Source organism: Vipera ursinii (assembly GCF_947247035.1).
Source record: "Vipera ursinii genome assembly, chromosome: 2".
Classification (NCBI taxonomy): Eukaryota; Metazoa; Chordata; class Lepidosauria; order Squamata; family Viperidae; genus Vipera; species Vipera ursinii.
Window position 1 is genome coordinate 56,775,646 of NC_139513.1, and position 27,808 is coordinate 56,803,453.

General features: G+C 36.8%; 2 protein-coding genes across 2 annotated transcripts in view; both read left to right on the forward strand.

Annotated features, from left to right (window-relative positions):
* The first annotated feature begins 949 nt into the window (after positions 1-949).
* On the forward strand, positions 950-9,949 carry HESX1 (HESX homeobox 1). Its single transcript, XM_083356925.1, has 5 exons — positions 950-1,293; positions 1,496-1,695; positions 2,038-2,139; positions 9,169-9,231; positions 9,713-9,949. Exons 1-5 carry the CDS (start codon positions 1,107-1,109, stop codon positions 9,782-9,784), a joined length of 624 nt encoding a protein of 207 aa, XP_083213051.1. The 5' UTR covers positions 950-1,106; the 3' UTR covers positions 9,785-9,949.
* An 11,196-nt stretch (positions 9,950-21,145) lies between these two features.
* Positions 21,146-27,808, forward strand: part of IL17RD (interleukin 17 receptor D) — a 53,734-nt gene continuing 47,071 nt past the window's right edge. Inside the window, exon 1 of the mRNA XM_083356873.1 lies at positions 21,146-21,555. Coding sequence (XP_083212999.1) covers positions 21,184-21,555 — 372 coding nt within the window. The 5' untranslated portion in view covers positions 21,146-21,183. The remainder of the gene's footprint in view (positions 21,556-27,808) is intronic.

The window sequence follows — 27,808 nt, forward strand, 5'->3', positions numbered from 1 at the left end:
GGAAAAATAAAATAACCCTGAGATAAACAGAGCAAATATCTTTGCTCTTATCTTTGTAAGCCATCCAGAGTCACTGAGAGTGATTTTGATGGCCATATAAATTTTCATAAATAAAGTTATTGGTAAAATTCATTATCTCCACTGGCCTTTTATAAATTTCATTTGCCATAACTATAATGCAAATTAGGATGAAAATAATCATATTTAGTCTCACTGAGCATCAGTAAAACAGGTTATGGACTGGCTTTTTCTAAAACTGCATGGTTTCTGGCTTTGATTTTTATGGGATGTTTCATACAGCATTTGATGGATTCCTCCAAGAATACCAACATAACACTACCTTTGGCAAGCTGGGTGACATCCAAGTTTGATAAGCAAACACAAAATGGCATCAAATTAAATTCTGAACTAAGAAAATAGAGGAGCAAACCTTTTTACAGTATTTCATTCAAGTGTTGTACTGTATAATCTAACCACTTGGAATTACTGAATTTTGACAACACTGACAGCCCATTGCAGTCTTATGCCAAAGACTATTGTCATCTTAGTGAGGATGTTCATCATTACATATGCATATGAAAAAGCAAATACTTTTTCCTCAGGATTACCCTAATAGCATTAAGAGATTATTTTTAAATTTTCATTGGAAGAAAATGCACTTAAATGAGATTACTTATTACTTGACTGGTTTCCTATTCTGCTGTTTTGTTTAGGTAAATGAAGTCCATAGGAATATTATTTTAAAAACAAAACTCTCACCACCCAAGCCCTGATTTTATACATTAATGATTTCAAACAAAAGAGAAGTGTTATACTTGTGCATTGGTGCTTTTGAAAAAGTTAAGTCTGATACTCTGGTTACAGGAGATAACACTTTTTGTTCTTCCTGGTTTCCTCCCTCCTCCATTAGTTGCTAATTACTTGGAAACAAATAAACAATTAACTCCTCTAGCCTCTTGGTGGGAGAATCTTCATTGACATGCTAAAACTTTCTAATAAAAGATTTTAATTAATGACGTGGCAAATCCAACCCCCTTGTTGTCAAAGCTATAAGAAAAGACCTGTAAGTAAAAGCTGAATTATGGCGTGTGGAGGTTGGCAAAAGAATGGCAGGCCGATCGTTTTATGCTCATAATGCGGCTTCTTATAATCATCAGAATAAATTCAGTCTTGGGGAAGGCAAAAGCACTTTTTCGTTTTCCATTGAAAATATTTTGGGATTAGAGCAGGAAAAAGATGGCACTCCAGCTGCAAAACCCCACAGGCCATGGGTGGATAAAGGCAGTGATTTAGGTAAGATGGAAGTTAAGATTCATTTCAATATTTTCTTCACCTTTTAACTGTGTTCCTTAGCTTTAAATTATATAAGCCACATTTAAAAGTCAAACTGTAAAGAAAATCAGATTGTTGTGTTTCAGCTCTGTCTCTGAGTTTAAACTACTGTATAACTAACATGTTGCTAGTTATCGTGTTAAAAATGTTTGTGACTTTTCAGGAGAAGATTGTTTGCCCTGCCTGCATCTCTCTTCAATTTCCTGTGTACTCCCTTTGTATAATACAAGCAACTGCCGAAAAGCTGAAGAAAGAGTTTTGAAATGTGAAAACTATTTCACAGTCAATGAAAGATTTTCTTACAAAAGGGAATTGAGTTGGTACAGAGGTAGGAGGCCAAGGACCGCATTCACTCAAATCCAGGTAGGGATTTAGCCCATTTAACCTATTCATGCAGCTAAGAATGCATGTTTTGCTTCCTGCTTTCTTTAATAAGGGGGCATTGATTAGAAAGAATCCAGAAATGCCTGTTTCACTAGAATCTGTACAATCATACTTTTACTGAATAAAAAGATCCACAAATGTTATATCTAATCAGCATCCTGAGTTCAAAATAGCTTAATTGATTTCTATTGACTCGAAATATTTTAGAATCTTACCCAGATTTTTAGCAAAAGGTTTGGCTTTATCATGAATGCTTAAAATATGTAAGTATTTTGGCAATGAAAACAAGTAAATAATAGAGTTTTTGTCTATTCTCTTTAGATAGAAATACTGGAAAATGTTTTCAAAGTGAATTCTTATCCTGGCATTGATGTTAGAGAAGAGCTGGCTCAAAAATTAGATTTAGATGAAGACCGGATCCAGGTAACTTTACACATGTGCATTTGTGTACTTATGCTTGTATTACTGGAATCTGAATTGTTACATCTGCTTAGCAAGAGTCATAATAGATGGGAATAATAATAACGGCCAATATTCTGACCCTGACTGAAGAAGTTAAAAATACTAGTTCACTTTGAAATGTTGCATTTTTTTTATTTTTAACCTTCTAATTCTACTTATGTTTGCAGTAATACCTAAGTAATAAGGAAACACATTTCTTATACAAATCAGAAAAAAACCTCTGATGCTAATACCTAATAAGTAGGATCCATATGGAATAAATTACGTATTTTTTCCTGAAGTATTTGGTTCACATATCACATTAACAGATGTTCTAAACAAACCACAATGGTTTCTTCTAAGTAACACATTAAACCACAAATAAGCTACCGGTAACTAAACTTTGGCTTCATGCAGTGTATGAAGCCTAGAAAACTGAGTGGGATTTATACTTAAATAACTATATTTGCCACTACAGCAGATGGCACCATCTACCAGACCGTAGAGGTTAATTAGTGTCTGTTGGTTGGTATGTGAATAGAAAACCCTAGGGCCCTAGGCTAAGGGTGGATGAGGGGTGGTTTAAAGAAAGATCTTAGAAAAAGGCCAGGTCAAACTGCTTTCTTGTTCATTGATGGTATGCCATCAAGTGGTTTTTTTATTCCTAGTGACCACATAGATAGCAAGAAAACTACAGGGATGTGCTCATTAAGTCACTAGCAGTCAAAGGTATCTTTGCCTTTAAATGTGTTTAGGACTAAAGCCTAATAAAGCAGGGGTGTCCAACCTTGGCAACTTTTAAGACTTGTAGACTTCTGTTAGAATATGTTGTTAACAGAGTATTATTAATACACAGTGGAAGTTGTACTGGGACTCTTAGGCAAACAGTAATGCACTAACATGAGTTTTATAACTTATTTTTACTCAGACAACAAAAAGAAACACAGTAAGAAATAGTCCAAATATCAATCCAGTATCATGCACATAAAAGTCAGTCCATAAAAACATAGTATCAAAATACAAAAGCTGCTTACCAATATCAAAAACAATATACACTGTAGCAAGCAGTTGATTCTTGAGAGAATAAATATCAGGTTAGCAAACAAGAGAACAAGAGGTATCCAAACACTAACATCAAACACATAAACAAGAGCAACTATGTGTAACATCTAACTCTCTTTTATGTAGAATAATTACAGCCACACCCTTAGGCCGTTTAACTCCTTAAAGGTGCTTTTACTCCATTATATAATATTGTCACCCAAATCAAGTTTACTCTCTAACAATCTCCCCTTTTTGGGTGGCATATTATACATATATTTTTACAATCTCAAATTACACATATCACAAACAGATTTATGCTTTATAGCACCCTGAGCTTTAGTAAACTGGTCAGCAATATTATCTTCAGTTGCACAATATTCCAGTTTAATCAAATTATCTTTAACACATTGTCTGACATTTAGATACCGTAGATCCGTATGTTTTGATCTAGTTTTCACTGCAGCATTAGTTGCTAATTTTATAGCTGCTTGATTGTCTTCATACACTTTTATTGGTTCATTACAATGTAAACCCATATCAAACAATAATTGTTTCCATACCAATAGCTCAGTACATAATAAAGATAAACAAGAAAATTCAGATTCAGTTGTTGATAAGCTTATATGCTTCTGTCTGTTAGACCTCCATCCTACTAAAGCGTTTCCCAATAATACAACCAATCCTGAAGTGGATTTCCTGGTTACAGTATCAGATGCAAAACTAGCATCTGCAAATGCTTTTAGTTCTAATTCCTTTGTTGGCTCTAGATATAGAGAATAATGTATGGTGTGCTTCAAATATCTTAAAACTCTTTTTGCACCTTGCCAACATCTGGTTGTAGGATTCTCACAATATCTAGCTAAATGATTAACTGTGAATGCTATGTCAGGTCTTGACCAATTACATAAATACATCAAGCTGCCTATTAATGATTGATATATCTTTTTATCAAAGACATTGCTGTTATCTGCTGAACTCTCAAAACCTTGAACCATAGGTGTTTTTACTGGTTTACAGTTTTCCATATTATAACGTTTCAGCAAACCATTAATTTTCTTAGCTTGAGACAGTTTAAATCCTTTACTAGTCCTGACAATATCCAGCCCTAGATAATGACTAATAGCTCCTAGATCTTTTACTCTAAATTTTCTTTTTAACCCTGAAATTATTCTTTCAGTTTCTGTTTCATCTTTTGCTATAATAGCAATATCATCAGTGAATAACAATAACAATAATTCACTATTTTGCTGTTTTATAAATAAACAAGGATCTGCAATACTAGCTTTAAATCCCAAACTATTTAACTCTTTTACTAAACATCTATTCCACTCATAACCTGACTGTTTTAAACCATACAAACTCTTATTCAGTTTCCAACAGTACCCTACCTTACTTTCTATTCCTGATGGAACTTTCCTATATATATCATGGTTTAATGTTGCATGCAAATAAGCAGTTTCAATATCTACATGTTTTATACTATAATTCTTATTTGCTGCCCAAACTAAAGCAGCCCTAAGAGTGGAAGCTCTTAACGTTGGGGAAAATACTTCATCATAATCACTATTATTCTGTGCAAATCCTTGAGCAACTAATCTTGCTTTATGTATTACCTCTCCTGTAACACTTTCTTTCAGTTTAAAAACCCATTTACATCCAATTAACTTTTCTGTTTTAGGTATTTTAACCTCTTGATAAACATTAAGATCTTGCAAAGACTTTATTTCTTTATCCATAGCTACTTTCCAATTCTTTCTTTCATTCTCAGGATACATTTTTATTTCTTCAACATTAGAAGGTTCAATGTCTATTTGACAAATTAAACCTGCCTCAAAACGATCAGGCTGTCGTCTTTCCCTGTTAGACCTTCTGAGAATTATTGGACTTATAGGTACATTTACATTATTATCTTCTTCCTCTCCTGTCTCCCCTATCAGTGGTTCTTGTTTGATCTCTCTAGCAGGTTCCTCCTCTTCTTTATCACTTTCATTTGAAGAGTTAGTTAAATCTTGTTGAGGAATATATACAATATCTTCTACCCTTTCCCAGCCTGACTGTTCTTGAAAAACAGCGCTAGAACTACAATAAATGTTTTTAGTACCTTTCTCCCAGAACCGATAAGACTTATGGTTTAACTCATAGCCAACAAAAAATAATTGTTTAGCTCTATGTTCTCCTTTATTTCTTATTGAACTTGGAATATGTACCCAAGCAGGTGTCCCAAATGTGTGAATATAACTAAGATTTGGTTTTCTCTTATACCATAAGGTATAAGGAATTTTACCTGTAGCTGAACTAACCACATTATTTAAAATATGATTAGCACATTTTGCTGCTTCTCCCCATAAGCTATCAGGTAAACCAGAATCTTCAATCATAGATCTAATCATAGCTTGCAATGTTTGGCCCCTCCGTTCAACAAATGCGTTATGCTGAGGTCTATAAGGAGCTGTACGTCTATGCTCTATTCCCTCTGAAACTAACAGCTCATTGAACTGTTTATTAACAAACTCAGTTCCATTGTCTGTTATTATGGTTTTTACATTTAACTGAGTTTTCCTTTGCACAAACTTGAGCCAATTAGATATTGTTTGTATAGTTTCAGTTTTTGACGTAAGGAGATAACAGAACCCATATCTGCTATAATGGTCTAGAATATTTAATATGTAACAAGCACCCCCTAAACTGGGTTTCATAGGACCTATCAAATCCATAAATACCAGTTCTAATGGAGTTGTGGTTTTAAATCCATCTAACCTATTAGCTGGTGCTGCCCTGCTCTTTTCTCTACCACATACGTTACACTGCAGATATTTCTTACAAGCCTTTAACTTAAACCCATTAGACAAAGCTACAGTTCTTTTTAGTGTATTAAAATTCACATGACCCAATCTTCTATGTAATAAATGAATACATTCATCATGTGGTTTTTGATTTGTACAAGTAGTAGCCATTATTATAGGATCATTGCCAATTACAAACAAACCGTCTTTCATATTAGCTATTAAGTTCACTTCATTCTTTTGAATAAGACATTCCTCCCCTTGGAAAGTAACTTTAAAACCTGCTTCCAATAATGCCTTAACTGATAATAGATTATAATCACATCTGGGAACATATAGCATTTCCAAATTTTGTTTTAAAAATGAACAGTAAACCTTACCCTCTCCAGAGACCTTGACTCTCCAGCCATTAGCCATAGAAATATATTTTTTACTAGACCTTATATTCTCAAAATCCCTTTTTATTTTTGAAATACAGTGTGTAGCTCCACTATCTACCACCCACCAATTGTGGTTGTTAGTAGTTCTATTAGCTACAGCTACATTAATCAGCTTTTTATTCTTTCTATGGCTTTCCTTTCTCTGACAATTACTATTCTGACAAAACTTAGCAATATGTCCCTTTAACCCACAATTAAAGCATTTCCTTAAAATATAAGCAGATTCAGTCTTCTTTATTTCTTGTTGCAATGGCTCTCTCAACTGTTTTCTCTCCATACGACATCTTGACTCTTCCAACAACCTTCCAGTTATTGAAGAAACAGTTAGGTCTTCTTTGGACAAAACCTCCAAGGACGATACAAAGGCATCATAGCTCTCATCCAATGATGATAAAATGATGTAAACCTGGTGAAGCTCTGAGAAAATAAGTTCTTTTTCTTGCAGTTCCAACAAAGTTGCTTTTATAAAGTTAAGGTGAGCTAACATATCGCCATTCTTTTCCAGTCTAGCTCTAAATAGCTTTCTGGTAAGATTTATATGAGCACCAACACTGTCCCGAACAAAAATCTTTTTCAACTTAGCCCAACATTTAGCAGCAGATTCTTCTCCACGCACATGGACTAGCTGTTGGTCTCCTAATGTTAGTCCAATGATAGATAAAGCCTTATCATTGTCTTTATTGAAGTCTACAATCTTCTTGTTATCTTCTTCATTAGTTGGATCCCAGGCAGTTACATCAGGAGGATTATGGACTATTTTCCAAAGACCTTGATTTTGTAATAGCAAACTACATTGTGTAGACCAGGATACGTAGTTTGACCCATTAAGCCGGGTAATGCAGAATGGATTGAATAGTCCTTGTGCCATTGTCTGAATTTGAAAACTCAGTTAGGAAATATAAATACAATACTGTGCCTGTCCTCAGCACCACACTGGATCTGGGCCCATAACCATTGTTAGAATATGTTGTTGAAAAAATGGTTTGTTTAACAGAGTATTATTAATACACAGTGGAAGTTGTACTGGGACTCTTAGGCAAACAGTAATGCACTAACATGAGTTTTATAACTTATTTTTACTCAGACAACAAAAAGAAACACAGTAAGAAATAGTCCAAATATCAATCCAGTATCATGCACATAAAAGTCAGTCCATAAAAACATAGTATCAAAATACAAAAGCTGCTTACCAATATCAAAAACAATATACACTGTAGCAAGCAGTTGATTCTTGAGAGAATAAATATCAGGTTAGCAAACAAGAGAACAAGAGGTATCCAAACACTAACATCAAACACATAAACAAGAGCAACTATGTGTAACATCTAACTCTCTTTTATGTAGAATAATTACAGCCACACCCTTAGGCCGTTTAACTCCTTAAAGGTGCTTTTACTCCATTATATAATATTGTCACCCAAATCAAGTTTACTCTCTAACAACTTCAACTCCCAAAATTCCCCAGCCAGTATGATTGTCTGGAGAATTTTGGGATTTGAAGTCTACGAGTCTTAAAGTTGCCAAAGTTACCCCTAACCTAAAGGACATCACGTCTCTGGTTTTTAGATTCACAAAATTTCTCTTTTCTAACACAGTTAGATTTACTGATAACTAAGGCTTAGTGACTTACAGTTTTGAAAAATCACTTCTGAAAAATTTTCCAAGAAAATTACAGGGACTTGTCCAGGCAGCATCCAAGAATTGGACACAACTGAATGGAAGAAAAAAAAAGTCTCTGAAGAGAATGGGACTTATATCTGAAGAAATATACAAAGATCGCTTTTCTAAGAGCAATCTTTTAAACTGCACGGATGTCCATGTAGACCCTGGGAATACATCTTGACTGGAAGGTGGTAATAATAACAGCCACAAAAATAATTAGAACAGACACTTACCTGTCTAAGAATGCTGGCCAACCTTTTAATTTAAAATAGATTATATAATCTTAAACCAATTACAGATTACCATTTTGTTTTGTCTGCATTCAACTTCATTGACTTTATGTTTTATTCAACTTAGTGTACATAGAGGTATTATTTTTATACATCAATACACCATTGTTGGCAATAGAGAGACGGTGCTTCTTGATGGTGTTTCTCAGATGACTATATAGAATTCCATCTGTAGGCTTTGCACTTCACTGAAAACACTGTTTGATCTTTTGAAGCCAGTCCTAGATAGCAATAACCATTTTTATCTGTCTGCCCGTCTATCTATCTTTTGAATCCACCTATCTCCTTCACAGAGTTTTCCTGAAGAAGTGTTGCTTCTCATGTTTTACTGCAAATATTCACTTTAATTTGAGATGAGAGAGTTATAATTCAGTGATGGTTCCTTTCTGATGTCTTAGAGCAGAGGTCCCCAACCTTTTGGGCACGAGGGACCGGTTACATGGAGAGAGGTTTTTCTGTGGACCAGAGGGGGTGTGGTTTTGTGTGCTGCCTGCATCCTGTGGCTGGGGCTTTATTTGTTTATGTGGCCTGGTTGCTGGCATGCTGCAGCCCGGTACTGGTCCGCAGACCGGGGGTTGGGGACCCCTGTCTTAGAGTAAGGCTGGGAAGACTCTTCTATATGAGTTAATAGGATCAAGTCTCACTCAAGCAGACACTTTATTCTTTATAAGCAGCTTCTTGTATTTTTACCTGTTGGAATGTTATTAACATTATAGTTTTAACCTCATTTACCAAAAGCTTCTTTTTAGGGTACTGTATTATTAAACATGTATTTTTTTCTCTCAATTTTAGATCTGGTTCCAGAATCGCAGGGCAAAGCTGAAAAGATCCCATAGAGAATCACAGTTTCTAATGGTGAAAAATACTTTTTCTCAAACAATTATAAAATGAAAAGAAATATATAGAATGCATTATTTTACTGTAGTACATGAATTCCTCATAAACCACAATGTGTTATCAGAAATTTATCATATTAAAATAGGTTTCAATGTTATTTTTTACATGAGTGTAATGATTTTATTGTAAAAGTAAACAATGTTATTGTTTCATGACTCAGGTGATGAAAGCACATTTCTCTAACTAGTTTAATAGGTATTTTCAGAAGGAAAGAAGACAAAACTCTGCTGTTTTTGTAGTTCACTGTCTTGGTGATGTATCATTGAAAAATTATGAAAATTTCACAAGCCTCAACACAGCATCATAGGAGGTTCTATACACTGATTTTCTCCATATCTGTGCCAGTGACCTCTAAAATGCAATGTATAGGAATCTGGAATGCAGTACAAAAAATTCATGTAGAAAAGAAAACTCATTATCCAAATTTCATTACCTGCAGGGAATCCTGCCAAGGCAGAATAATTCCTCACCAGCAGCCATTCAGCTTCTACAAAATTTGACCTGGAATTAAGGATCGTTTCCTGCAGAATGCTTTCTATAACTGAGGAATAGTTGTGTTAATTGCATTATAATTTATATATACATACACACACATATATGTGTATGTATATATAAAATAGCCCACCTGGCATGTACATTTTGGAAGTTGGTAAAAAAATTATGTACACAACTGATAAAGGTGAACAACTTGCAGAGTAAAATACTACCAAAAAATTTGTTAATTTTTAATTGATTTACTGTAGATTTATAATTTTGCTATATATTATTGAAAAGCTGGTTTCTAGTTTCATAGATAGTGGTTTGTTTCTTTTTTGCTAGAACAGTTAATTTAATAAGCCACAATTAAAATGGTTTATTGGAAGGAATAAACTCAGTTTGCTCAGATATTTGACTATGTGCCATCAAGTCAGTGTCAATTCTTAGTGATGACAGAAGACATACCTTCATCAGTATTGTCAGTTATCTATTATCCCCAACCTAGTTCTTCAGATCCTCCAAGGCTGCATATTGTTGCTGTAACCAAGTCCATTTATCTTGTTGCTGGTTGTTTTCTTGTTTTCTGCCTCCATCTTTCCTAGCATTATAGGCTTTTCCAGAGAGGTAGGCTTCCACTTAGCATATTAAAGATATTTGCACCTTGAATGAGAATGCAGGTTTAATTTTTTCAATGATCCATTTGTTTGTTTTGGCTACCCCTGGTATTTTCAATACTCTTTCCCAACACCAAAGTTCAAAAATGTCAATACTCTTTCTATCCTCCTCCTTCAAAGTCCAATTTTCACTTCCACAGAGTGAGCACAGGGAAAACCATTGTCTGTATAGTTTTGATAAATACTTCAGAACATCTAAATATCTTTTGCAACCCTTTCATTACTATCCTACCTAATGCTAATCTGTGGTTTATTTTTTGATTGCTGGTTGCTTGATAGTTGATCCTAAAAGCCAAAAGTTACCCATCATTTGAACATCTTCATTGTCAATTCTAAGACTACTTGCTATATCACTGGTTTGGTCGTCTTTATATTTAACCATAGTTAAATATTTTTTTCACTTTGTCCCTTGACTTTCCAAGAATTGCCACTTTGTTAAAATGGTTAAGGTATTGGGCTAGAAACCACGAATCTGTGAGTTCTAGTGATTTTGGGCCAGTTACTCTCCTTCAGCCCAATCCATCTCACAAGGTGGTTAATGAGGGGAAAATGGTAGGAGGAAACATTATGTGCACCACATTCAATTGTACAAAGTGCAGTAAAAGTGGGATGTTAATAATAAATAATTAAAAGAATGCCTTTGGAGCATTTTGCTCTCCTGTGGTTACCTTCTTTAAACAATTCTGGAAATTTTCCTGCCCAATTACAGTGCAAATCTGCTAGGTAGTATCTGAAGTCACATACCTTAAAGTGGAGACCTATTGTTTTCATGCATTTGTTTCCATATTAAATATATACGCAACATCTCCAACCTGGTGTTCTCTGGATCTGGCCACATTGCAACTCCAAGAATTGCACAAGACAGTAGACACTAGGTGTCATAATTGTGAAAGCTGCTATAAACATTTGGAGTCTCCATTATCAAAAGCTTCATTTTTAGATACGTTACCCATAATTTTGCACTTTGGAATGGGCAAGTTAATACTAGAATAAGAAATTATTGGATCAAGGACATTTATAAGTTCAGCATTGAGCAGGGCTTTAATATTTTGCAAATCAGAAATGTAGTTTCATTAGCCAATCAGAAGCATTTTAAAAACCAGACAGCAAAGTATTTGCCTTGATTTAAGATTTACATAAACCAGAAACCTATTTAATTCAAAACTCTGATTCGTAAACTTGAGGTGAAAATTCCCTGATTTCGGCTGTTCATTCAAAGCTAATCCCGTTTTTATGAGTTATGGTTTATGGTACCAGAGTCATTAAGTGCATTTGTTTGTTTGTTCTGCTAGGCTTATATGCCTAGTAGATGTATGTATATGTATTTACAACACCACAAATTCATCAAATTCATACTTCAGGAAAAGAAGTTTGTTCAGTTTGTTAATTTTAATATATTTTCTGCTTTATTTTTAACTTCACAATGAAGGACTTGTTCTACAAGAAGATATTCATATATTTTAAGCATTTGGTTTAGGCCTATATTTCTGTAAAATTACTGGATTTCCAAAAGGATGTCATTGTTTACAATCTGGGAAGAATCAGGCCCTTTCGACAAGCTGATTATTTTGAGCTGTACATCTTCTTTCTTTTCAGTTTATTTTATTTCACTGAGGATTTGTTTTCCCTCAGCAGTTAACATTACGTTTTATAAATATCTACTAAAAATAGATTCAAGTAACTTCAGTGGTGCTTACTCCTAAATACATGCTAGCATTGTTTTAATTGTCCTGATAACAATGAAATCAAGGCTGTACCTGAAGCAATTTTTCCACCTTTCCTCTTTATGAGTTGCTTTGCCATTTCCATGCATTCAGCACTTTTCTCACTAGATAAAAGTATACATCTATCATATGTGTTGAAATGCAGCCCCACAAAATTCAGATGTTTGTCTCAGGTGATAAAAATAGTAATCTAGGGACTGGGTAGGGCCCATATGTTCCATAATCCAGCATGTTGAGATACAGACTAGATAAGAGTAGACAAAATCAGAACAATCGGATAAAAATAGTTTTGCTACTGAAGTACTACGGTAAGTAATCACTTCAACAAAACTGGTGATGTAAGTTTAGCTGAGACCTAAGTTGGCCTGAAAGGGACACAGTGGCTCAGTGGGTTAGGACGCTGAGCTTGTCGATCAGAAGGTCGGCAGTTTGGCGGGTCGAATCCTGAGTGCCGCGTAGCAGAGTGAGCGCCTGTTACTCGTCCCAGCTTCTGCCAACCTAGCAGTTCAAAAGCATGTAAAAATGCAAGTAGAAAAATAGGGACCACTACGGTGGGAAGGTAACAGCGTTCCGTGAGCCTTTGGCGTCTAGTCATGCCGGCCACATGACCACGGAGACATCCTCGGACAAGCGCTGGCTCTTCGGCTTTGAAACGGAGATGAGCACCGGCCCCTAAAGTCGGAAATGACTAGCATGCATGTGCGGGGGAACCTTTACCTTTACCTTTAAGTTGGCCTGATAAAGTTTTATTTTAATAGGGAATTTAATTGTAATTATTTTCCTTACTTGCATGGTAATATGGATGCTTTTATTTTAGTCTGAAACTCTCAGTTTATATTATATTATGTGGTTGTTGTCATTTTTATTCTTTTCGTACTGTATTTTAATGGTGTATTTGATTAGGAAATATTCATAGAACTTATATACATTAGTCATATAAGCATAGTAACGATACATTTTAGAAATCCATTGTACGTGGAAATAGAACATCAAGCAAAAGGCTTAGCCAGAAATGTTCTTCTCACAGTTCCATCTGCAATATGAAGAGGACCTCTATTTAGCTATTGCTTATATGAAGTGGGGGTGTGAATCTACATTTTTCAATCTAAGTCAAACATAATAACCAGCACCCACATTTCTTCTTCTATTAAAATTGGGTGGGTATAGGGTTTCCTGCCTGAGAAGGGGGTTGGACTAGAAGGCCTCCAAGGTCTCTTCCAATTTTTATTTTTGTTGTTGTTGTTGTTATTATTATTATTTCTTCCCCCATGTGGCAAAAGGTTTACACAAAGCCTTAAATCATGGCTTAATATTATGGAATATGGCATAATATAATCTTGGTAGTTAGAAGGTTTACCATTTTGAAATGCAAAGTCTTCTCACACTTTCTTTTTGTCCTACCTGGTATAACACAAACACAAAGAGTTGTCCAGCAGTTAGAATTGGATAGGACAGTAGCAAGTTGCCCTGGACCAGGCAATACCATCATCAGCAGGAGAAACATGTTGGCAGCTTTCTCTCCAAGCCCCCAACATCTCACATTTTTCCCTCTAAGCTATTAGGAAGTGGTTCCTGCTACAGATGCACCTGAATCTTCAATGAAACCAATGAAAACCCCCAAACTGCCAATGTATTTCTGTGGAGGGCACCCTTGGTGCATTTCTATCTCCTTGTCTGGTCCCAGGTGCCAAGAATCCAAGACTCTGCTTTTCTTGCATTTCTCAGCAGAGGCCTTGTCAAATCAGACACACACAAGTGATTGACTCTAAGCTACTCAAATGCAACTGGGCTTCTCATGATATGATTGTGCACCGTTTTAGAAGTTTTTTCACACACTTGTTTTATTTTAGGAGCCTCACTGGGTTGTGTTGCAGTTTATACACTTTCAAATAACATAAAACCTGTGTATCTTAGCAGGTTGACAAAGGAGATGGATTCTGAGGTACAATGTGGGAAGCATCTTAATTCTCCATCAATGATGCAAGATCACATTTCGAAGAACTTATTGAAATGAAATGTCAACCTCCAGCTTAAGTATCCAAATAAAGTCCATGATTTCTTTCATTTCTTAAAATCTTACTGGTTTATTGAATACATGACATGATGTGGGCCAGAGGTCTTCAAACTTGGCCCTTTATGACTTGTGGACTTCAACTCCTAGAATTCCTCATCCAGGCACGCTGGCTGGGAGTTGAAGTCCACAAGTCATAAAAGGGCCAAGTTTGAAGACCCCTGATACAGGCAAAGGAAACTTAACTCTAAAATCCCAAGACATCTAAACAAAGCATATAACAATGACATTCCCAGCCAATCCTCCCAGATGTCCATGTAGTTCATGTAAACACCTTCTTGTTGTTTTGAGCACCTTCTGTTATCTTTGTCCCCATGGTCAGAATGTCCTTGAAAAGTGTTCATACATTGGTGTTTCCACAAACATCTCCAGAACTGGAGAGGTTTTGGTTCTCTCTCCCTAACCCATTTGAAGCCTCATCTCCTCCACCCCTCTAATGACAAGGTGAAAACAATATATTTAGAATTGAATAAGTTTAGGATAAGAAAGTAAAAAATATTCGTATGGTTTGATGAAAAACTGCCAAATTATGGCTTATGTGGTTATTGAATAGCACAGAAGAGGTAACATAATCACAATATGTAAATCTGGTCCTAATGTAATTTTATACAATTATAAATTGATACAATTAGTGAGCACTAAAAGACATCCCAATACTGAATGGGCAAGCCCAATTGATTCCAAAATGGGCCACAGATAGCAAGACAAAGGAGTCTTCCATCCCTCCCACTTTCCAGACACCCAAATCACAAATTCTCCTCAGACAGGAAGTCAACCTAAATAACATGTTGGCTGGGGAAATGACAATCAGCTCCTTCCTTCTGGCCAGAGAGAACAAACCTTTAATCCCTATAGAATCCCAGGATACAGAGGGAGGACAGGTGGAGCTTTGCCTGATTAAAACCAATTTTTTCCCCAGTTTCTTTTTGTTTAAAAAGCTGCCTTGGGATGTAAGAGGGAGAGTGCTAGAAAATATATCTCCTGCCCCCCTTTTTTCATTGGGAGGGAATAAAGAAATTGAGGAGAAAGAACAGAGAAATGACTGGAATATATATAGCTGGGGAAAAAGAGAGCAGAAGATGGATGTGAGTGAGAAGTCTTTGGACTGGGACCCGAAAATCTCCAGGGAAAAATGAAATTCCTCAGGTCTAGATCAGTGCTACAAAGAACTAAACTTTTATTCCTGGAGGATAGAATGAAAGGAGAAGTTCCAGATCAGGACTTAGAAGTCTTCGGAAAAACAAAGAAATTGGGTTAAATTGTATGTAAGTCTCTAATTTATTGACAGGGTTAATTCGGTAAGTGTTGTTTCTCAGGAATCAATAAGTTAGACTATACAACCAGAATTTTATACTTTATTTTTCTGGGTGGGTGGGTAGATATCAGGAAGTAAGGCTGAGTCTGTACCTATAGCTTGTACCTGAGCTTGGTTGTGTTGATTTGTGATTGATAAATTTGTTTTTACTCCAGCTCTGTTTTTACCCTCAGCTATGTGTGTTGTTTTTTGTTGTTGTTATTTTTTAATGTTGTTGACTATCCAGGGTCATTAATTTGAGATAGGTGGCCATATAAATGGAAATAAATGAATACATTTCTTGTGATTATTCTTATAACTATAATACCTAAACTTTATTGTATTTTTCCAAACACAGTTGTTTCATTTTGGCTCCCTCTTAAATTCTTTAAGCCTTGGTTCTACCCAGAATGGATCTATGCTTCATGTCCCCATTGTATTTTATGGAAGACTGATTCATAAGATGCTGTGTGTGATTTTATCAGTGCTTGTTATCTTATTTGTTTGGGATCTTTGATTGCTAAATTCAAGAAGCTGCTTGACCTTTTTCTCATTTCTAATAAAATTGAGTTTTAAATTATATCATGTGCCTTTATTCCTGCACAAAAGGGGACTATTTTTATCTAATTGCATGCCTCAAAGCTATAGGACCCAGAGATTACCTTTCAGAATCCAGTTTTCCTTCATTATTATTCTTGTAAATTGGCAGCTTCTATTGAAATCAATCCTGCATTGAGAACTGAAATTCCCCAGAGATTTCCTAAGCAAAATCTCTTCCAGTTCTCATAGAATTTATTCTCATCAAGCTTGCTGTCAATCATTCCACTCAAAGGGGAATGAAGGTGAGTTCCCCTCCTTAGATCCAATACATTTTCAGTTACAAATCAACCAGAATACCTTCACATTCTTGCTTGCTTCATAGACAAAGATTGAAAACAATCCTATGTTTGCATTAAATAGCAACCATACAGTTCTACAATCAGTTTTACAGAGTTACACAAATAACCTTTTACCATGGGAACTGTTTTACTTAGTGGGAACAACTCTATTACACTACAGTTCTGACAGTCATGGTGAATGCAATCTCCTTGTCCTTTCTAATAGCAAGATAGGCTATTATCTTTGAAATCCAGAACCAGTTAAACTCCATCTTATTTATACAATTTAGCAGCTTTAGTTGTCTTACAGGGGTCTCCTGGAGTAGTTACCTATTCTTTTTCTCGGTTCTTCAGGATTCCTCTTGCACTTCCATCCTTCTGTCCTTAATCCCAATCAGGGTGGGCTGTTCATCAATTCTTCCAGTCATAATCTACCTTCTTACTGTAGCTGTCCTACACTGTGTGCATGCTTCATGCATGTGGCCTAAATCCTCTCTCCTTGGGTTGAATCTCTTCACGAATAGAACATGACCCACCCTCCCCATCTTCCTGTCTGAACTCCAAGTTGTAGACAGGCATACCAGCAGGGAACACAGCAGGAAGAAAGCATTGTGTCATTTCTCCTTTCTTCTCAAGGAACCTTTTGGTCTCACCATGTCTGATTCTTTTTCAATTCTACAAGTTGCTTCACTTGGTTAACCATTTCCCTTTCTTTTTCATGCTCATTCTCTCTCTCTCTCTCTCCCCTCCCCCCTTTGGATCTGTCAAAGTCCATAACTCTGTGAAAGTGTGATTCCACCTGCACCCCATGACTTCACTCTCTTATAAAAAATTTTCCAGACTCTGTTTTTCTTTTCACTTCTTCAGGATAACCTCCTCTTCCAGTCAGATGATCCCAATTCTGAGTTCCTTATAGGCTCCATTTGGTTTATTAAGAACCCTGCATCTCATCCCCTGACCCAATCATGTTATCTCTGCCTGGTTTATGGTTACATTTTCTTTCCTTGGTGGCTCCAGCTGATTAAAAACTTTGGGCCACCACATCTCTAGCACCGAAGTTATGTCCTTGTTTCTTATGGCAAATTGTTTCTCATACCAAACCCCCACTAGTTTGCCCCAATGTTTTCATTTCACCAACTTCATTGCAACCACCTAGGTTTCATCATCTTGATCATCATCATCATCATCATCATCATCATCATCATCTGGTAAGTAAGTACTTAGAATGTCAATCACCCAACCTCTCTCACAAGTCTGGGTTTGGAGGTAAGAAAACATTTCCCTCTCCCTACAATAGATAGTGACAATAGTAAATAACGAACAAACTGCATCAAAGCAGAAAAGTTAGCCAGAATGGGGAAAAAGATAAGAAGAAAACAAAGAGAACTGAAACCCTCCCATACCTTTAAAGAAATGGCTCAGACTTTGCTGTTACACCATATAAGGAGACATTTATGCCATCCTACCCTAGTAAAATCTGAACAGTCTTATCTCTATCAATAAACAGTGTAAAGCTGGAGTAGGTATAAGGACAATCTGGATTTTCTGGTAAATCTCTCATTTAGTGTGTTGTGAAGACCTGTGAGTAGTTTGTAGTGAATTAGCAAAGTCAGTGATTTCTTTCCCTGGTTGTTTAGCATCACCAGCATCAACATTATGCCTCTCCCATGTGACTATGTTGTGAAAAAGAAAGCTCATTTTGTTGTTGAATTTTGTTGATTGGACACTAGAGGGAACTAGAAGGAACTAAATATTACAATTAAAGGAGAATAACAATTAAATTTGACTTAATAATACAGAATGGAGCAAAATATTTTAACATTGGACACACTGAAGGATATTTTTGAACAATGGTTCCAGTTATTTTTAAGAGTGTTTACCTCTATACAGAGACTATAAAAGATGTGATGGAAGAGGATGTAAAAATAAAATATTTTTTTGTCATTTAACCAGAGAGAAAATTCCCTTTTCTCTTATTAAAGAAGATGTAATTTGAAGAGAAATAGTCCTAAATATTAAAAAAAAGGATTATTTTCAAATTCTGGGAGCAGGCATGCAGGTAGGAATGAGCAGCATGCACATTTGGTGAAATGTGGTTATTTTCTGATCCAACTCTCAGCCCCCTGCTTTCTTACTCAAAAGCAAGCTCAATTGATTTCAACAAGAATTACAACGAAATAAGTAGCTTAGGATAATAGTCAGTCCAAATTCTAAAAACATTTTCATAAAAAAATCCCTCTGGAATCGTGAAAGTTTATCTTCTGTAAGTGAGATTTAAGGCTGTAGGTTACTTCAAAATCACTTTTATAGTCCAGACCCTCCAGGCACTGGTCCCAGCATGGTGGAATTCATGACATTCTTCGCCAGCACTAGACACAGAAGTTTTGGCACACACACACACACACACAGAGAGACACATATAAACCACATAGATAAAACACACGCATATAGAGTAATATATTGCTGCATTTTTTTAAAAAAATGGCTTTTACTTTGCTAAATAATAGAAAAACTGATGGAAAACAGCAGCTCGCGTTGCCAAATTATCTGTTCTACTGCTGTTATTTTCAAGACTGCACTTTTCCATAGGGGAGTCATTGTGCTCTGCATGTCTTCTTCCATCTGGAAGCAGCTGTTGCAGAAGCAAAGGAAGTTTTTAGCTGGAAGCAAGAAGGTAAAGGCAACTAAAACCATCTGTAGAGCTCATTAGACTGATAGCCATGACTTTTGAATGGGCTCCAAGTCAAGGGTACTCATTTTTATTCAGCAGCAAAAGGCTATTGTGAGGAAAGATAGAACTGATCAGAAACTCCAGTTGTCACAAAATTGCAGCATTTTACGCCACGATTTATTTTGCTGTTTGATTCTCCACTGGGAAATAAAACACAGATATATAAATACATCAGTATTGTCAGATGTGTTCATAAGGCACAGCTATGAACACATTGCCAAAGGATGAGATATGGAACTTCAATAAAATATTAGACTATTTTCTGTATTGATTTTTTTTTTAAAAAAACAATTTTATCATGCTTGGATGAAAAGCTTCTCTAGAGCCAAGATTTGAGTTCCACTGTATTTTTAGGTGCTATTATAGGAGAGTTATGTTGGTCTATGATGGAAAAAAATCAGAGGGAACTTGGTAGCACTTTTCTGATTAGCCAATTTTAAATTGGTTTTTAAATTTAATTTTTAAATTGCAACCAATGTTTTAAAAAGCAAATGCTTTTGTAAGCTGCAGTAAATTTCACCAAATGTTAGTCAGGAAAGGTGCTACCAGACTTTCACTAGGTTTTATTGGAAGTTATACCAAAAGTTCTCACCTGCTAATTGTTTCTCAATTTGTGCCTTCCTGTCCATCTGGCCAGGGCCAGCAAGGCTGGAGCGTTTTTTTACCAAATTCTAACAGCTAAGAGGGTATGTCTGAGGCATCAATCCTATGCACAACTCCTCTGGTTCAACATTGGAATGGGATGTGTGGTTGTGCAATGGAAGTTAACAAGTACCGGGTAACATTTTAGCTGATCTTACAGAAAATGTTTCATTGGTCCTTGCTCGACCAATTAGGAATAGCTGAATATATTTGGACCTACTTTTTTTTCCTTGTCCTCCTTTTTAAATACAAAAATTTAACCTGAATGGGATATATAACCCAAGACTATCATCCCATATTTGCAGATTTAGGCATAAATCTCTATCATGGGGCTATTGTAATTCTTTTGATACATAATCCATCATATATCTTAATATCTCTGCAAGAGATGGTACACAAGACTGTTGACTTTTTAAAAGTGTTTAATATGAATATAATTCAGTTGTCTGTGAAAAGACCAGAGACAAGGATTTGATTATTTCCTTGCAAGCCATTCACATGCCACAAATGCCTTGCACAAAACATCAGATGATAAGGAAGATAATCCCATTTTTAATATTTTAAAATGCCTTATTTGTGAGGATGCTTTATGGTGAAATAGATTTTCTATTCCTGCACATATTTTGGGAGGAGTGGGCTGGAAAGATGTAAATGAAGTCTCTACCAAAAACAGACTAATGTAAATGGATAATAACAAAACTGGATCATGGATTATAATTCCCTCTCCACCCTCCATCACAGCCTAGATAAATTTGATACTATTCCAGCTAGGCAAAATAACTTTGGATAATAGGATTTATAAAGCACACTTTATATTTACAATGGACTATTTACAACTGCTGAATCTAGTCTCCTTTTGACTTGTATGTACAACAAGGATCCCTCCTACATCTTATGTTTCTCTATGACTCCCATCACTGGGAGGCCAGCAATGGGAAGATATCAGGAAAGATCAAATTGAGGAAGGGAGAAACAGGCTTTGTAAACTCATGCTGACGTTTAAAAAGACTGTGCTGCAGTCTGGTTTACAATGTTTATATATTAGCACCAGGAAACACTGAAACTTAGAAGCAAATCCTATGCTGGCATGAAATCAACTTTAGGAGAAAGCCTCCGGATTTTTCAAATGCAGTCTCTTTCCCCCTCCACCCAAGAGAGGTTAACTTTTCTTACTTTGTCACTTCTTGCCCCAGACTGGTATAAACGTTTGCACGTTTGAAGAGAACACATCCCCCACCTCCCCTTCCTTTAGCTTCCTTTTTGAGAGACAGATGGTGGTTGAGCATTCCCCCCCTCCCCCTAGGTCTTCCCCTGAAGACGTTCTGCGTAGATTTACAGCGTTTCAGCTGTTTTGAATTAAAAAAATAACATCCTCGAAGGGGAGAACCAACTGACTGACCTCTCCCTCTCCCTAGACAAATGGCAATGGTGGTCCAGCCTCTCCCTACTTCCCCGCCTCGGCAAGGTGTGGGTGGGTGGGTGAGTGGGTGGGCTAGACTAGCGGAAAGCAAGAGTTCCCTGGACGAACGTCTTGGTGGATTCCCCGTCGCGCATGCGTGCCGCTGCTTTCTCCCTTCCCTCCCGGTTTTCCCCGATCTGAAGTTAACTTCTGGCGTTCCGACTTGCTCTTCGGACGGTACCCGGCAGGCGATGGCCCTTTGGCTCAAGTTCTGCTCTTTCTTCTTCTCTCTCACGGCCTGCCTCGATGGCCCGCGTCTGGCCGTGTCCGCAGGAGGGACCAGCAGCAGCGGCGGCAGGAAAGGATCCGCGGGCGATGCTTGCGGCTGGATGGTAAAACAGACCGGCGGGTTGGGTTTGCCCCGGGTTAGATTTGATCCCGGTGTGTTTGAGTCCAGGTTCGGTTTAGGAATAGGAAAAGGCACCAAGTTTGCCAGGTGCCAGATGTCTTTGGAGTTCAAGCGCTTCGGGACACCGACAGCCGGGTGATGGCAGGAATGTGCCCGTTTTGCTATGCAAGCAAGGCTGACCCTTCCTTCCTTCCTTCCTTCCTTCCTTCCTTCCTTCCTTCCTTCCTTCCTTCCTTCCTTCCTTCCTTCCTTCCTTCCTTCCTTCCTTCCTTCCTTCCTTCCTTCCCTATCTAGCAAACAAGAGGGCCAGCTGGCACTTGTAAGCTTTGGGGAAGGTTGGCGACGGAGCTTGACTGCATTTTCGCATCAAAGGAGACTGGGGAGGAAGGAGGGTCGGGGCAGCGGAGAGGGACGGAGCAGCAAGCGTGAAGTAGCTGCACAGGTCTTTTATCCGCCTGTCTGCCTAATTCTTCTCCCGCCTTAACTAGACCTGCCCCGGGAGAAGAGGATAAAAGGCGATCGCTTGGCCTTTGTCATTTTAATCACTGCAGGCCGGTTTGGTTACAGGCCTGATCGTTACCGGGAAAGACGGTAACTGGGAGTGTTGGTAAGGTGATTAAAAAATAAGTTTTAGGGGCTTCACCTTTTGTCTCTCCCAGAAGTTGCAGTTTCCTTCCTTGAGTTCCCTAAGTGTGATTTTCCTTGGTGTGTGTGTGTGTGTGAAACAAAAAACAAAGACCCCTTTCCTCTGAACCTGCTCCTCTCAGTTTTCAGCCTTATTAAAAATTCCAGATGACTGGCAGCAGTGACTTTCATTACTTTTTTTGCTTGTTTGTTAAAAGTGCCACAAAGATTTCCGGGGGATCAGGTCATGAAGAGGGGTGGGGGTGGGGGGTCTAGGAGACTGGTGAACTATGAAGTGGCTGGGGTATTATTAACATCCATTCTAATGCTGTTTCTTTGTTCTTGCTTTGTTTTTTATAGTCTTTTATGGTTTTAGTGTTTTTAATAATTATAATAATGGTTTTTAGGTATTTATTGACTGTTAAGCTCTGTTATACGCCACCTGGAGTCTAAATTGGAGAGATAAATTGTAAGATAAGTTGTAAAAAAACAAAGGAAGTGACCCACTGGCATGGAATAGTTGTGTTCATACCTGGAAGGGAAATTCTCTGTAAAAATAAATATATAGCTATATGAAAGGAACTAAACTTTTACAGGAACAACTTGCCAAAGTTAATAATTGATTTGCACATTTTACAATCTTGGTATATGTACATGAGAACCTTAGAAGCTCTAATTCTTCCCAAAGATTTGGTGCATTTTCTAAGAAAAGTGAAATTAATTGCTCTATTGACAAAAAAGCCACAGGAATTTAAATTTGGCTGAAAAAATAGAATTCATTCCATCACAACAAAACTAATTTGCACTGGCCTAAAGATTACTTTTAGTTATCATCAAATTTTCTCTGCTCTTTACTTTAGAAATTCATTCATTTTAGTTGTTTAAGAAAAAACTATAATGTTTTGTGTTGGGAGAGAAAACCTCATTACAGTCTGGGCCACATTCATAAGCACTGATTTTAGAATAAAACCAATTGCCTTGTTTGCATAGCAATTGTCTTGGTCTGTTTGTACATTTTGAATAGACTTGCCATACTATTAAATGACTGATGGCCCCTGTAACACATTGTCTGCTCTGGGGCTAGGCTGCCTTTGAAGTGCTATCCTGTAGGAAGTAAAAAGACTATTTGCTGTATTAAAATTCCTCGGTATTTCCTCTGTTTAACCACAGGCCACTTCCCTTTTACCACTCTAAACACTGCAGGGACGCTGGCTGATTGAAAAAGCACAAGGACTAAAGTAATTACATCCCATTCAGACAGCAATGCTTAGTATAGCTTATTTATAATCCTCAAGTTCCTTATTTATAGTATGTGATAAAAGAGTGGGTTCCCCTCTTTTCTGTTAAAAACAAGGTGGAAACATGAAAGCATCCTACTGACTTTGGATCAAAGTATTTAGGTAACTTACTGATACATCTTAACTGGAAATAGAGAGAGAGAGAGAGAGAGAGAGAGAGAGAGAGAGAGAGAGAGAGAGAGAGAGAGAGAGAGAGAGAGAGAGAGAGCAAGAAATGTGTCTTGAATTAAAGCAGGTACAGACGACTTCATGCTCTACTAAGTGTGCATATACTACCCTTAGAGAGAGACTATAGCCAGACCACTGCATACTACTTATGAGTAAACCTGCTCAAGGTAATGCTATAGATTGTGTAATGGAGATTGATCAAGTAAACGTTGGGAGTCTTGTTTTAAAAGTTTGTTCAATAAAGGACATGTGTGTTGTCCATCAATTCAGTCTAAAATAATTGTGCATGTTTTTTATTGAATTTGCCCATTTAATTATTTTTAAAAGATGGGATTTGCCAGTGGCCACATCCTTTCAGTATTATATTAAAGATATAAATAAATGACAAAAGAGCAAACTCTACTGGTGAACAATAAGGCTAAAATAGTTATTCCACACTTGAAACTGAAAATAATTTTATTTTTTTCCTTTGACATACAAACTAACCCTAACCCCTAAACTGGCATTTTACCCAAAACATAATATTTTAGCTAGGGCAGGGGTAGGCAACCTTGGCTCTTTTATGACTCATGGACTTCAACTCCCAGAATTCCTGAGCCAGCTATTCTGGCTCAGGAAATCTGGGAGTTGAAGTCCATGAGTCATAAAAGAGCCAAGGTTGCCTACCCCTGAGCTAGGGTAATAAAATATATTATTCTGTACAAAACCTGATAAATCTGGTTTAAAAGCAATTGTTGGAAGATAAGTCTTTATCATAGTTCCATCCAAGCCCTCACAATGTTAGGAAGAAATCAGACCTCTTCCAAAACATGGGCCAGAGCTACTTGTTTAATTTATAAAATGGTTTTGTGTGAAATAATGAGAATTTATTTCATGTTGATAATTGTATTATTGGTTAATGTTGCATTGAACGCAACATTGCATGCTTAGAAGCAGATTTTTTGCTGTCATATAGAAAAAAATATTTAATTTGGAGTACATCAATATGAAATATATGTCTGTAAATTAGAAAATAGCTAGGATCAAGGTATACTTTTAAATTAGACAACACCTTGTGATTATCTGGAATAGTACCAGCTCTGTACTGGGAAAGAAGTCTGACTGGATTCACAGTTCATGTTAAATCATTAAATAAACCACAATTTTCTAGGTTTGCTGAATTTGGTGAAAAATAAAATATAGTTTATAATGACAAATACTATGCTTTAAATCGAGATTAAACAAGAAACATATAAACCGGTAAGTTTAATGAATTCTCTTAACTGCCTATCAAAATAGCAGCAAAATGATCTTTCTAAATTGTTAATATACCTTCTGCTTTGTCTCTAATTTTGTGAAATAAGAGAAGCAATATTCACATGGGGATGTGGAGATGATTTTTCCCTATGCTCATTAAACCTACTTGAATGTCTTTGATCCCCCTTCTCACAGGTTATCCTTTTTTTGCCTTTTGAATGGTCCTATACCCTCTGTCTTGTGTGTTGCGATAATGGGCTTCATTGCTGTAGAGATACAGCTGCAGCAGGAAGTTGTTTGTGCTTGTGGACAATTATGTATGTGATTAGAGGACCCTGGAAGATTAAGGTTTAAAACTGGGCCAAAAATTGTGAGTGAAGAGAGGGTGGTGGAGACAATGAGGTGACAGAGTGACTGGTACTAGAAGACTCATCTGTATAATCCTTCTGATCTATGAAGGGGCATAAATGCCTGAAGAACACTCCTGTGGTTCCTTTTTCTTGTTAGCATATGCTAGAGCCATCTTTTTTTAATTGGTTAATCCTCTGGGACAAAGCTAGACATTTGTAGTCATGCAAATAAGTTAATCAAAGACTTGTTATATCATATGTACAGTGTGCCAGATTGCCATGTGATAGGAGGGGAAGAATGAAAGTATTTGCCTAGCATCAAGGCTCACGTTTCTTGTTTCTTTTCTGTAAAATAGTTGGATGGGAGGATGCTCTCAGTAATACTCTCCCCCAGCCTAGCACCATTTCTTTGTATTGGTTCTATAAGGCCAATAGCAAGTTGGTTGAGTAATGTGGAAGTTGTAGTATCAATAGACCTACGAGTGAAAAAAGTTGGACTAGAACCTGTGAAGTCATATTCTCATTTTAAAAGAATTTAGTAGAATCTCTGTAACTTCAGAGCTTCAAAGTCAGGGTGAGAAAGATCCAGGTTAGGGGAAAAAACACAGTTTTTCGTAAAATTTATTTTAATAAGGATAATGTGGGTGTCGGGAAGATGCAGTGATGATATCTCTGTAATGATGTTCTGACAGATGCAGTATTTGTATTATGACCATGTGCATGAATCATTGTTACTTCAGCATGTTATAGACACTGTTGCTCCAGAATATATGTGCAATGAATATCTGGGAACGAATATACATTTATGAACTCAGCAGTTATTTCAGCTGATATTGTGAAGTAAAGATTTATCCTCTGAGTTGACAATGTAGAAGTTATTTTTTGGTCAAAGAGTTTGCTGTCCTCCAAAACTGAAAGGAAGGTGCTACTTCCTTAGATGATGGGTTTTCCCCCCAAAATCATTAAGCATTTTTATAGTGGTCTGATCAAACTGCCGGCCTGCAGGCCACCCCATTGCTGGCAATGGAAAAAAAGTCACAATACCTCACGACATGTCACATGACGTTGTGAGTTTGACACCCCTGGCATAGTTAGTGTACAGTATGTATATAATAGCCTAAGCCTAGATCTGTTTTCCAGTGCTGCTCTAGGACTTCAGTATCCTGATAGCTAGACAAAATGATTAACCTTCATTCAACCTTCTTGTCCCTAATTGGAAGATATTTTGCATCTGTATAAAACAAAAATTTAAGAAAGTTTTTTTTAAAGAAAATATAAGGTTGCAAGAATTTCAGCAACTGATCTATTTCTCACATACAACTAGCATCTTCAACATACATTGCAAGTAGTTTTCTTCAACTTATTGCCATCCAAATGTATCATCTTGCATCTAGAAAAGCCTCCAGACAGAGCAGCTCATGAGTTGGGAGTCACCCATCGTGCTATCTTATCATGTTGCTTGGGTTTTTTTTTTGTGTGTCAATATGTTGTGTGGACCTAGCCAGTTATAGTTAAATAAATCATAGTTAATCAAACTGAAGTGGTTCAGTGTTGGAAGAGGGAAAACCGGTTAGGAGACCATACTGTATGTGTATGTGTGGTGTATGTATATGTGTGTTTATATGTTCAGTACACACAGACACACACACACAGAGACAAAATAAGGACAGACTTTTTTCACCTTCTTGAACAATGTTTGAACCAAATATTATCCATTACAAGTAATTAGGGAGAATAACAACCATCAAAAGGAAGCACTTTTTTACACCACGGGATGAAATTGGTGATGCATCTTTTAAAACAGTTTTAAAAATGTTGGCAAATTAATGGACAGACTATTTATGGTTAATATCCCTGGTGGCTATTTATTCCCTCCAGAATCCAAACAGACTATTCACAAGCTGACAGGCGTATCAGTGGGTGATTGCCTTCCTGTCCATAGCTCTGACCTTTTTTTTTTTAATGCTCTTGCTTAGCTAAATGTGTTGCCCAGTTTTTTTTTCAAACTTGACTTCTTTAAGATGCCTGGACTTCAACTCCCAGAATAAACCTGGCCAGCATGAGTTGAAATCTACACGTGTTAAAATAGTCAAGTTTGAGAAACACTGGTGTAGACTGAACAAAAAGGATTCTTTTCTCCTGAATGTTTCACCTTTTCCATTAAATTTCTTTCCTTTCCTTTTGCTCTGATTATAGGTAATCCTCAACTTACAACAGTTCATTTAGTGAACTTTCAAAGTTATAACGGTGCTGAAAAAAGTAACATGACCATTTTTCACACTTATGATCATTGGAGCATCCCCATGGTCACGTGATTTACATTTAGTTGCTTGACAACTGACTGGCATTTATGACAATTCCAGTGTCCCAGGGCCATGTGATCCCCTTTTGCGACCTTATAACAAGCAAAGTCAATGGGGAAGCCAGATTCACTTAACAACCGTGTTACTAATTTAAGAACTGCAGTGATTCACGTAACAAATGTGGCAAGAAAAATTGTAAAATGGGACAAAACTCATTTAATAAAGTCTCACTCAGCAATATAAATGATCATAAGTTG